The 12,562-nt window shown below is 35.8% G+C and overlaps 1 protein-coding gene across 1 annotated transcript in view; it reads left to right on the top strand.

Moving 5' to 3' along the window:
• Positions 1-1,575: 1,575 nt before the first annotated feature.
• The window catches only part of LOC109100010 (adhesion G protein-coupled receptor L2-like), a 70,706-nt gene continuing 59,719 nt past the window's right edge, over positions 1,576-12,562 (top strand). Inside the window, exons 1-3 of the mRNA XM_042714101.1 lie at positions 1,576-1,748; positions 5,036-5,145; positions 11,435-12,235. Coding sequence (XP_042570035.1) covers positions 1,633-1,748; positions 5,036-5,145; positions 11,435-12,235 — 1,027 coding nt within the window. The 5' untranslated portion in view covers positions 1,576-1,632. The remainder of the gene's footprint in view (positions 1,749-5,035; positions 5,146-11,434; positions 12,236-12,562) is intronic.

The following is a 12,562-nucleotide window of genomic DNA, read 5'->3' as shown; positions in this document are numbered from 1 at the left end:
GTGAGTGATTTTCTCTTTTTTTCTTTTGATGAAGGACACAGACAGGAGCAGGTTTAGGCTGCTGTCACTTTAAGAGCAACTGCGCAGATATAATATAATGATACACATCTGATAACTCTTCAAAGTTGTTTCAAGTTTAGAGTTGAAACTTTGTGCTCTGACAAAACCATATCCGTTTTGTGATGGTGTCTATGGTGCAAATGAAGAAACATGTTTATAACACCTAAATAATTACGTCAACGTTTGGCATATGCCTTTCTCGGTTTTGATTCATTGAACTTTTATGGGCGTCCCAGTAGTGGCCTGGTCTTATAATTGTTGCATGCACTGAAGATGTGTAGGCATGAACAGTGTTTGTTCAATTTTTTCTCTCAAAGCGAGAGTCTGTGACAGCTCATTGAATCATATGGTAACATGTTATAACAAATTTAGCCTCTAACACCACCAACGTTTAATATTGCACTTATATTTCTGCATGCATATTTTAAACCATGTGCTCTAAAGACCTTATTGTGCAGCATCACATTAATATCTCAAATATGGCATGGCAACAGAAAACGCCTCTCTTTATATTTTAGTCATTAATATCACATACTTTGTCCTCCCACACTTCACAATGTTCCCTGCAAGTGCAACCATATGGTCATAACCATAACTACTGCATGGCAGTTTTTAATAATCACATCTTATAGTATGATGGCTTATTACGATGACTCAAAACAAATAAACAAAAAAAATTCAAAATGTATAAATTACACACATCAACTACACACATCTTGTCTTGTTTATTCATCTGGTGTCATGCATTAATCACAGATATCAGGAAATATTTCTCTATTTTTGACGTTATACGGCCAACTGCGAATTTGTGACTAAAAGAAAAATGCTGACCCATCTACCTCATACAGGACTCGGGAAATCATGCTGATGCGATTTAAGAATAATATTATGACATTACTGGGGTAGCTGTAGACATAATGCATGCTAAAAGTGTAGTTTAAGAAATTACATCAAACCAAGTTATCTAAGCTAAGGCAGAGCAGATATGAAAAAATATCTGGAGTTAGTTCAAATGGAAGACATCTGTTATTACAACTGATAAATATCTAGCAGCAACCTAGTAATATCTAGTACTAAACATAATGCTTTTGTGGTTAAATAAGTGGAAAAATGCATTGCATTATTAAAAATATCTTCAATTTAGTACATTAGATTTTTTTTATATAAGCTGCCTTCTCAAAATTATTTTAGTAAAAAACCCCTTCTCAAAAAAACCTAAATAACTAAAAATAAATTGCAAGCCGAGATATCTGCAAATAAAGTAACAGATATCTGACAATTCAAATACATTTCTAATTTCAAATGAGATTTTAACGGGATATAAACTGAACGAAGCAGTAAGCATGATTTGCTAAATCAAATATCCCAGAGACATTTTTCAGAATGTTTGCACTCAAGGAAGGAAGCACTGCTGTAGGTTTTCTGTGTTCTGTGAGTGAACTAATCTCTGATCTTCTATTCTTTCCTCCACACCCCACACTCGCACAGCTCCCCCTCTCTCTGGTGCGCAGAGAGACCTTCCTGTGTGAGGGGTACCCTATCGATCTGCGCTGCCCGGGGAGTGATGTCATCATGATCGAAACCGCCAACTACGGCCGCACAGACAACAAGATATGCGACGCCGACCCGTTCCAGATGGAGAACATTAATTGCTACCTCCCGGATGCATATAAAATCGTATCTCAAAGGTAAAAGACCGTCTGCCAAGCATCGCCTGTAGCCCAAATGTGGATGCTATTTCCTCATTTCCTTTTCAGTTGTAGATACTGGATTTTGCTCTGCATGTATTTTTTAAGTGTGCTGTGTCTGGGCGACTGTGGAAAAGCTCGACTGTTTAAACATGCAAACTCGAGTTCAGATTCTTCCAGAGAAAACAAGAAGAGTTCTTTTATAAATAAACGCCACCTGGTTTAGTCCACTTGTATTGTCCAAACATCATTAGGGTTTGACAAGTTCCATTCTGTCTGTTAGTTTGGAATTTGAGGAAATACTCAAGACCTTCTCCAAAATGAACCATATGCTTTTACTTTCAGGACGGCCTAAATTTGACGTTTAATTTCTTCTTTTGCACAAGGAGGTCATGTACTTGAAATGGCAGAGCCTGGCTGAGTAAATATCCTCTCTTTTTATTAGCGGCTCTCTGAAGACGTTCTTGTTTGACTGAAAGTGTGAACTCACACACAGACTAAAGAATATAAAAAACATAAAAAATACCAAAAATCATACCAAATAAATTTACATTCAACATACAATTTCAAATTCATTTTTGTAACATTTATTTTTCAAAATGCATTTTTCAAAATCCACATCATTTCTACATTACAGTTAAATACATATATGGGGTTGACATTATAATTCTCAGATTATACGTTCTTATAAAAATTTCATGCAATTATATTTTTAAAATTTGAATAAATGCACACACACACACACACATACATAAACACAAAAAAAAACACACACACACACACACACATACATATATATATATATTGCATTTTAGTTTTCTTTTTGTGGTTTGCGCATCGCTTGAAGTTTCAAATAATTTCTGATTTTTTTAATTTAATAAAAAAGGTTAAATGCAGTTATAATATGGTAATAATCAAAATTGTTGCTGTTACACTTTAACACTGTATTGTTGCACACTTTACTGCTTCACTAACCTGGGTTGCCAGATCTAAGTAAAAAAAAAAAAACTAGTCAAATGACCCTAAAATATAAAAATCTAAATTACATTTATTTTTGCAATTATTGTTATGCAGTACACACAATTTTAACTTGAAAATCACTGTACAGACTAGTTGTAATAAAAAAAAAAAAAAAAACCAACAACAAAAACGGTCTTTTATCCCTCACAAAACTCATGATCCAGCACAGTTTTAGCACTGGTAGATTGTAAAATTAAATACATGCATTTCAGTCAAATAGAGTTTATGCATTTTGTCAAACTTTTAACCTACAGGGGGGAAAAGAAACAGCCAGCAGCAACAGTTTAAAAGGAGCCCAATTCAACGGGAAAACCACAGACCTGAAAAACATACCTCGCAACCCTGCTCCTAACCCATCACTGTATAAATAAACAATAACAAAAAGACAATAACCCAAGGTTAAACTGTGCGAAAAGCCCAAAAACTGAAAGTCGACTATCCATTATTCAGCTGTCAGGGGTTTAACTGGCTGCTCATTCAGTCATCAGAGTTAAACAGCAGAAAACAACATGACATTACTTCATCCAAAAAATGAAAATGCAGTCATCATTTTTCATTACCTATAAACAGCACCACAGAGGAAATTGTCAGGTTGTATTTATATTCAGTGTTGGGGGATTTGAACGTCCTTTAGGGTTTTCTGCACTTTTTTTCTTTTCTGTTTTATATTCCTCATCAGAATAACTTGCAGTTGGCCTTGAGTTAGAATTAATGATTTTTTTCTTAATTAATTAATTTCCCCCCCAAGTTAGCCTAAAGCCAAACGGTGTTGTGGTTAACGTGAGGATGTGTAAGCATGCATTAACACAGCCGCACTCGGTGCATGTAAAACATGATGCAAGGACGGTGCAATTAACAAAAATGACAGAAGACTTCTTCATGCAGAAGCAAATATTCAGAAGCTGGACACATAATAATCTAGATGTGGTCATGTAAGGTCTTAATGTGAAGACAAAACTTCAAAGCCCAAGAAAGATGTTGTGTTGAACACTCCTATGCACTGTAAAAAATGCTGCTGCAGGTAGTTATAACAACGTAAAATTTGTTAAAGACTAAAAAAATCCACCTTAACTAAATATAACTAAACCTATAATTTCAAAAGTCAAGCACAAACATTTTTGTTGTTGTTGTTGTTAAAAGAATTTTAAGTTGTGATAATCAGAGCAATAATTTTTCACAGTGTGGCAATTTGTGACTATTTAATGTTTTCATTTGTAGGTAATTCATTATACTGTTCACTGTTCTGTTCACGCCCCACTGATGGTTAGTTTCAGGAGAGAACAGCATTATTTGATTATTTAATTACTGTGTTTGTTAGAGAAGCATGAAATGTTGGTGACTTTAGTATTGGCCTCTTTATATTTAATATTGGCCAAAAATAGTAGAACAGATGGTAGCAAGTAATATCAGATCTTATTTAATGCTTTTATTCCTAATTTAATTTAGCTTTGAGAACAACTTTCAGCACCAGCATTCCCGAGTATTAAACTTCATCCATCATTTGTGCTGTATATTTCTGTGCATGATTTTACCGGAATAATGTAAAATTGTAGATCTAAAATCTTATATAAACAAACACATTGGTAGCTATAAAAGGTAAATTTACATTAAAATCTATAAAATATAAATTCACCTAAAAACTGTATTATCCATTTAATACATATCAACATGATAATGCATCTAATACCTACACATACCTGCAAAAATAAATATAAAAACAACAAAACACAAAAAAAAATACACGAACCTAAAAACCGTCTTATATAAAGTGTCACTATTGTTACCATCAGTTTGATATTTTTTTTTTCCTTTTATGCAAAATTGGGTCCGCCAAAATAGATTAAAGAAACTATGGTCTTTGGTGGTTCATAAAATGCAAGCCAATGGCTATCTTAAAGGTGACTTTTGTCTTTAATAGAAGAGTAAAGAAGATTTTTAGCTGAAACTATGGTCTTTGGTGGTTCATAAAATGCAAGCCAATGGCTATTTTAGGAGTAAAAAAAAAAAAAAAATACCTGTCACAGTTAATATCCATGGCTCCCGATGATATATCGAGGTCTTATGAAGTGAAACAATCAGTCTGTGCAAGAAACTGAGCATTATTTACAACATCATTACCTGTAATCCAGAGGGTGAGTAAATTTACAGCTATCCCTTTAAGTAACTTGACTTGGGGAGCATTTTATTGCGCTGATAGTGTACTGTACTCTAGTAAAAAGCCTCTCTGAGAATTTATGTCCATTTAATTTTGTTCAATTTTGTTTCAGGTGTAACAATCGGACGCAGTGTGTTGTCATCACTGGCTCGGATGTCTTTCCAGATCCATGTCCTGGGACGTACAAGTATCTTGAGGTCCAGTATGAATGTGTGCCATACAGTAAGTGATCTTACAAATATTCTGAATTACTGCACATGATACCAAACAATAATAATGATAACAATTTTACTTTTAATTTACTGGAAATTGTTTGCAACATAATAGTAGAACAGCAAAATGCTGAAATGTAATATTATGGAATTTGTTTTGGTATATAATGTTGTTATGGTATATAAAGTTGTGTGTGTGTTTTTTAAATAATAATAATAATAATAATAAAAACTAAAATCTCAGTTGTATGTGGGTCATAAAAAATAATAATAATAATAATCAAAATATTTCTAAAATCTCAGTTGTATGTGGGTCAAAGATGAGGCGTACAAAAATGATTTTTTCATAAATATAATTAAACAAAAATGAATTTATTTATATATAATTCAAGTGTCTGCTTAATTTTTCTAATCAAAATAAGATGGGAAAATATGGTGAAATAATGTGTAACAGATGTATAACAGATGTTTTTATTTAAAAGTGAAACAACATACTTATTCAGACCCGTGCTTATTAAAAAATATAAAAGAAGAAGTGATCGTGCTAAATTTTGAAATGTTTTAAATTATTAAAAACTTCTTGCTGACAAATGGGTAAAACCTAGCGGTTTGAAGGATATCGGCAAAGACTGAAAAATATGTTAAATCATGATGAATTAGTTCTTTGGACTGCGGTGTGATTCTTAAAGGGATAGCTCACCCAAAAATAAAAAAATCTGTCATTATTTACCCAGAAGGTATTCCAAACCTGTAGGAATTTCTTTCTGCTGTTCAACACAAAAGAAGATACTTGGAAGAATGTTTGCTAACAAAACAGTTGACGGTAGCCATTGACTCCCATAGTATAGAAAAAAAAAAATAATATTGTTGAAGTCATGTTGGTTACCAGCATTCTTGAAATTCATATGAGTTTGGAACAACCTGAAGGTGAGTAAATGATGACAGATTGTTATCTATCCCTTTAAATAGAGTCTTTTAATGTCATATGATTCTACATGTACATGACAAGATTTTTATGTTATAAGAAATTTTGTTACACTGAATGACATTTTAGTGGGTGTCTTCTGTAAATCATGGTAAAAAAATGTATTTGAATTCCCCGCCAGCATTTTTGAAAAAAGTATATATTGCAGTATATTTTGCCGTATGAATATTTGAATGCCAGAGCCACACACCAGCATTTGATGATTTTTGCACAAAAATTTGGTGGCCGGCAGTATATTTTGGCCGTATGAATATTTGAATATGCAATACACTAAAATAAAAGATCAAAGCCTCTACTTTTAAACAAACAAAAAAAAAAAAACAGTTTTATTCTAGCTTAAAGCATTCTTTTCTTTATCAACACTTGAATATAGGTAGGTTTCATAAAAATGTATAATTTTGAGCAAAAAGGTGAGAAAATCACATTTTTATCTAAAACTGCATCTGGATAATATTCAGTACAATTATCAAAGCATAAATCCAGTAAAACACCTCCAAAGCTTGCACAGCCATATACCACTTCCTGGATCATCATTATACTCCGTAACATTATGCAGTTTTCATTTATATGCTGTCTATTTATCATATGCATCTGTTTACATAAGAGATAGCTTGTTTCTCCGTCCTGTTCACGTGTTTTTGTTCGGGAGGTTTTGTACTCGTTCAGAAGATGTGTAATAGCGCCCCCGAGTGTATAACAGTGAAAACACGAAAAGCTGTAAAAACTTGTCAATGGCGGGGAAGCGTTGTCTTCTAAATTACGAGATAACTCATCAATGGCGGGGAAAGAGTTAAACAGGACCCATTCTAATATATGGAAAAAAGCACCCCACACATAATATACCACTTTAAGTAAATGTACATATTGCGCTTACTAACAGACTGAGTGCAAAATCTGTTTTAACCTACACTATTGCTCTGTTCCAAAACATATTGAGCTACTCTCCTAAGGAAGCATCCTAAATGAAAAAACCTCTTAAGTGATTTGAAACTCTTTTCATGCATATGTTTGTATACATGATATATTATAATGTAAAATATAAATATGTGCAGAATATATACATTTAAAATGAATATAAATAAGCAGTGCAGTGCATTCTGGGATTGCCTTATGCATGAAAGAAACATGCAATGCTGCCATAGATTTAAGACAGACATTTGACATGTTAGGAGTGCAATAATGAAGCCTTAAATTACTCTCTCTATACAGTAAGCAGCTCATTAGGATTTGGAACAGAGCCATTGTCTGTTTCAGCGTTTAGCTTCGTGCTGTTGTTTCTCCATCTGTGATTAAATGTAAATGTGTTTAATATCTTCAGCACAGCGTTTGGATTTCTGATTCTTTGTCTAGTTTTGCAGCTGACGTCCGTTGAATCCTTGAGGAATAAAACTTACCGTCTTCTCAGTCATCTCTTCTACAGATGCTTTGTTTTTTGTGTTTGTCTCTCTGTTGAAAGCCTCTAGTTTTCAGATGGAGGACTGTATCCACGTCCTGTTTGTGGAGATCAAAATGTTTTTCAAAGACTTTGATATGACTTCTTAAAGTCATATATTTCTTTCTGTTTGTATTTTTGTTGGTAATTACATTAACCTTTTTGGTAACACTTAATTGGACCAATTTTCACTATTAACTAGTTCCTTAGTAGAATGCTTATTACTAGCATATTGGCTGTTTATTAGTACTTATAAAGCACATATTAATGCCTTATTCTGCCTGGCCATATTTTAGATCCCTTAATCTCTAAACTTAGCTACATGAGTAACTGTTAATAAGCAGCAAATTAGGAGTTTACTGAGGCAAAATTGATAGTTAATAGTTAGTTAATAATGAGAATTGGTCTCCACACTGAAGTCTGGCCACTTTTTCAGCTTACCCACTTTGTGGCGGAAAATGCTTTCATTCAACAAGGATGCATTAAATTGATCAAAAGTGACAGTAAATGCATTAAGAATGTTAAAGTGCCCCTCTTATGCCATTTTAAATATTGCCTTTAATGCAGTTTGTAAAGTAGCTGTATATGAATGTAAATGATCTGCAAAGTTGTAAAGCCGAAAGTGCATGATAAAGTTATGGTCTCCCAAAAGAAAGAATCGACTCTGAACACCCTAAAGGAGTCACAGCTGCACGTAACACATTTGCACAATGCCTGCCTATGATCTGATCTGTGTTGGCTGGCCACGAACAACTTGACCCTCCCTCAAACACTGTACCTTGTTCATGCAGTTAACATCATGTCAAGAAGACGCTGTGAAAGTATTATTTTTTTTTTATTTTCACTTCAAAAAGATGAGTCTGCAAAGAATCAGTGGTAAAATACACTTTTGCCCACTGTACCACAGCAGTACAACCCCAATCTTTCTTTGTGTTCCAGTCATTTTACTGACAACTGCTTTCTAATCTCTCGGGATTCACAAACGCTTGCTCTTGAAAGATGACTCAGTACCCAGTTTATTTGGACCAGCTGGATCCACTGAATCATAACTTGTACGGATGATAAATAATAGATGTTTATATTTTCTATCAAGCATTTAAAACACAGAACTATGGCAATGAGCATATTGTTTCCGACATGCGCCGAACGCGGTAGACCAATCACAACAGACTGGGCCATCTGACCAATCAGAGCAGAGTAAGCTCACAACAAGAAGGGGTTTAGAGAGACTGAATCATTTGAGAATCATTGGAAAATTAGTTGATATTCTTTTTTTTATATATATTTAATATTTAATATTTTGAGAAAACAAAAGCATTTTGACCTTGTAAACCTAATGTAGGAGACTCCCAAAACAATGTTAGGAATCTTAAAAATTACATAATAGGGGCACTCTAAATGCTGTTCTTTTGGACTTTCTATTCATAAAAGTATCCTATGATAAAAATGTTTCAGAGTTTCCACAAAAATAATGAGCAGCACAGCTGTTTTCAACATTGATAATAATCAGAAATGTTTCTTGAGCAGCAAATCATCATATTAGAATGATTTCTGAAGATCATGTGACACTGAAGACTGGAGTAATGATGCTGAAAATACAGTTGCGCATCACAGAAATAGATTACATTTTTACAATGTATTCACATAGAATTTAAAAAAAACAAAATGTAATAGTACTGTTTTTACTGTATTTTTGATCAAACACATGCAGCCTTGGTGATTTTTCTTTGAAAAACATAAAATCTTACAGACCCCAAGCTTTATTTCGCTTTACCTGGCTTTTCGTTTTAATGATAACTTTCAAAACCGAGCAGAAGCCTGCTGGCAAGTCAGATAGTTTCTTAGGCAGCGGACTGAATAGATGGCCATTGCAGCACTAATCTCTATCCCTTACTGGAGAATTTGTGTGCAAATATTGTCACTCGATTAATATTCATGATCCAAGATTGTTCCTACGCTGCTTTCTTAGCATTTTTATTCACTTTTTTGTAATTCACAATTTCGCATAAATTGTCATGAGGCCATGAAAATGTAAATTAACACATTAACTGTTTTGCCTATACATGTATAATTTGTTTTTTGTGACAGTATATTGTTCATGATAATGTTGTTCATCTGCAATCTCATCTAATCTTGGAGAATATTAGAAAATTAGACAATTAATGGTTGAAAGAAAAGATTGTATGCTTGTGTCATTTTTAAACACCTCTTTATCTTGTAGTTTTCTTTCCTCTGCACTCTAACCACTAACTTCTCTCTTTGTTGCTAGGTGTCCACTGATAGCAACCTGATTAATTAAACCTTATTCTCAGTAACACAGGTGTTGTCCCCAAGCGTTTTTCTTTGATCGTTTTTTTCTTCTTCTGCATATTCTGTACATTTTTCTCATTGGATGGTCTCTTCTTTGACGTAAACGTATTGGCCTGTATATGTAAATGTAAGTTTTTTTGGGGGGGCTCTTCTAATCTTTTCTCTCCCTTGACGCTCTTTCCATTCTCTTGTTTTTCCACGGCTCAAAATAGAAGTGGAGCAAAAAGGTAAATGACTGCTCTGGCTCTCAGTCCTCAGCTCCTTGTTTTGTGTTGTATGGTTTCAAACCCTTCCCTATGCCCCCCCCCCCCCTCGCCACCCCATCGCCTGCCCTACATGATATCAAGATGGACAAGATCCATCAAACCCAAGCCCAGAAAATGTTGGGTTAGAGGTTAGAATGTCAAAAATCAACCTATTTTTATATACTTTATATATTGATATTGAACGTAGATATCTTCTGTGGTCTATATTTTATATTATCGTCCATTTTCCAAGGTTAAATTTATAATTTTTTTCGATAAAATGCTTTTTAATCCCATTTTTATCTGCGGAGCCAATTAAAAGTAAGCTGTCTTTCATTGGATTCCGTGCAAAGTGTAAACACTGATGGGTTATTGACACATTACTCTCTGTATTTAAGTGTCTAGTCCAACCCAACTTTGACTCAACCAATTGTGAGACAAAGGTAGGACCATTTTGTTTTGAAAACTGGATTTGAAAACCTGTTTGGAAACATTTTTTATGCCATTCTATTCAATGCCTCAAGTAGCGCAACAATTGCACACTTCACGCTGAAGTACGATAAGCTCCTTGGCACTGTTGTTTCATGTACAGTGAACTTTGGCTTATTTTTATTTGGCTTTTCCTTCAATGATACTGATGGGAGAGAGAGGCCATCTGCATGTGATATGCTGTTCACCACAGACTTTGCATTTCCAACTGTTTCAACAACCAAAGACGGGTGTGTTTGGCAAAGGCCTCGCTCTCGCATTCGTTCCTCGGTGACATGAACGAAGACTCTTTCCTTTGGCTTCCATCCTATCTGTCCTGAACAGCATTGTCATCCTGTTCCCTCGACTGTCGTGTCCTTTCCTCTTGCCTCTCATGTGTCGTCAGTTCTTTCCTCAGACATAATCCATGTATGTGTGTTTACTTTCGAAGGTATGGCTTTTGCGAACAATCCGACAAACCCTCCCCATACTGTTGACGTTAAAGAGTCGTGAACATAGATATTCCAAAATGAATGTTATCTGTCCATTAGCATTGTTTCTCTCTTTTTTCATTTACAGGACTTTTTTCCCTCTTGTCTGTTCCTCTCAGTTAAACTTGTTTGAGAACAGGGAGCAAGGCCACCTCAAAACAGTCTCTCACTTAACCTCTCGTTTTCTTTCGACTATGCACGCGACACCAGTTATGACTGCCAAAATTATACTGTGGTACATTAGCTTCGGAAATCCATGTTTTACTTACCCATACCCAAAGAATTGGACCCCAAGAGTGCATAGAAGGTCATTAAAGAGTGCATTGCTGATTCATTTTCTAACTCTAGTTCTCGACCTTTCTTTCCAGTTTTTATTTGCCCTGGGACTCTGAAAGCGGTAGGAGATCCAGCCTTTGTCTTTGAGGCTGAACAGCAATCTGGAGCTTGGTGTAAAGACCCCCTGCAGGCGGGGGACAAGATCTACTTCATGCCATGGACACCATACCGCACCGACACACTCATAGAGTACGCCTCGCTCGATGACTTGCGAAGCGGTCGACAGACGACTACCTACAAGCTTCCGCATCGAGTTGACGGAACTGGATTTGTGGCCTACGATGGGGCCATCTTCTTCAACAAGGAACGCACACGAAATATCGTCAAGTTTGACTTGCGGACCCGGATAAAGAGCGGGGAGGCCATAGTCGCCAATGCCAACTACCATGACACCTCGCCCTACCGCTGGGGCGGGAAAACGGACATTGACTTGGCGGTTGACGAACGGGGACTGTGGGTCATCTATGCTACAGAACAGAATAACGGACGTATCGTTCTCAGCCAACTCAATCCTTATACCCTGCGCTTTGATGCCACATGGGAGACAGTCTATGACAAACGCTCCGCCTCCAATGCCTTCATGGTGTGCGGTATTCTTCACGTGGTCCGTTCCACCTATGAGGAGAATGAAAGCGAGGCCAGTAAGAGCCAAATTGACTATGTGTATAACACCAAACTGGGGCAGGGGGAGAATGTCAATATACTCTTCCCTAACCAGTATCAGTACATTGCAGCTGTGGATTACAACCCAAGGGATAACCAGCTATATGTGTGGAATAATTTTTACATTCTGCGATACAATCTGGAGTTTGGGCCACCCGATCCGGACGAAGGTAAGACTCATTATGGTCTTTTTGGAGGCTGATTTGTCTGTAGAGCGTAGGCTGATTTAGTTTTAATTTTGAGTATTGTAGAGGACAGATAATTGGAGAGAGTCCTCTAAATCAAAATAGCTCAAGTGCATGGGATTATTGTTTTGTTTGATTGTCGCAGTCAAGGCTTATTTTAGCAGTGAGCTAAGCTAGGCTCTCAATTGCTCGGCTCAAGTGTATGATGAGTCTTTGCAGTCCTCTTCCCCTCTATTACGGCTGTAACCCTGTGAATCTCACCCATAAGCTCAGACCAGGAACTGCAGGGGGATCTTCACAATTGCCATGTTT

The sequence above is a fragment of the Cyprinus carpio genome, chromosome A2, assembly GCF_018340385.1.
Source record: "Cyprinus carpio isolate SPL01 chromosome A2, ASM1834038v1, whole genome shotgun sequence".
Classification (NCBI taxonomy): domain Eukaryota; kingdom Metazoa; phylum Chordata; class Actinopteri; order Cypriniformes; family Cyprinidae; genus Cyprinus; species Cyprinus carpio.
This window is presented reverse-complemented; position numbering and strand designations above follow the sequence as displayed.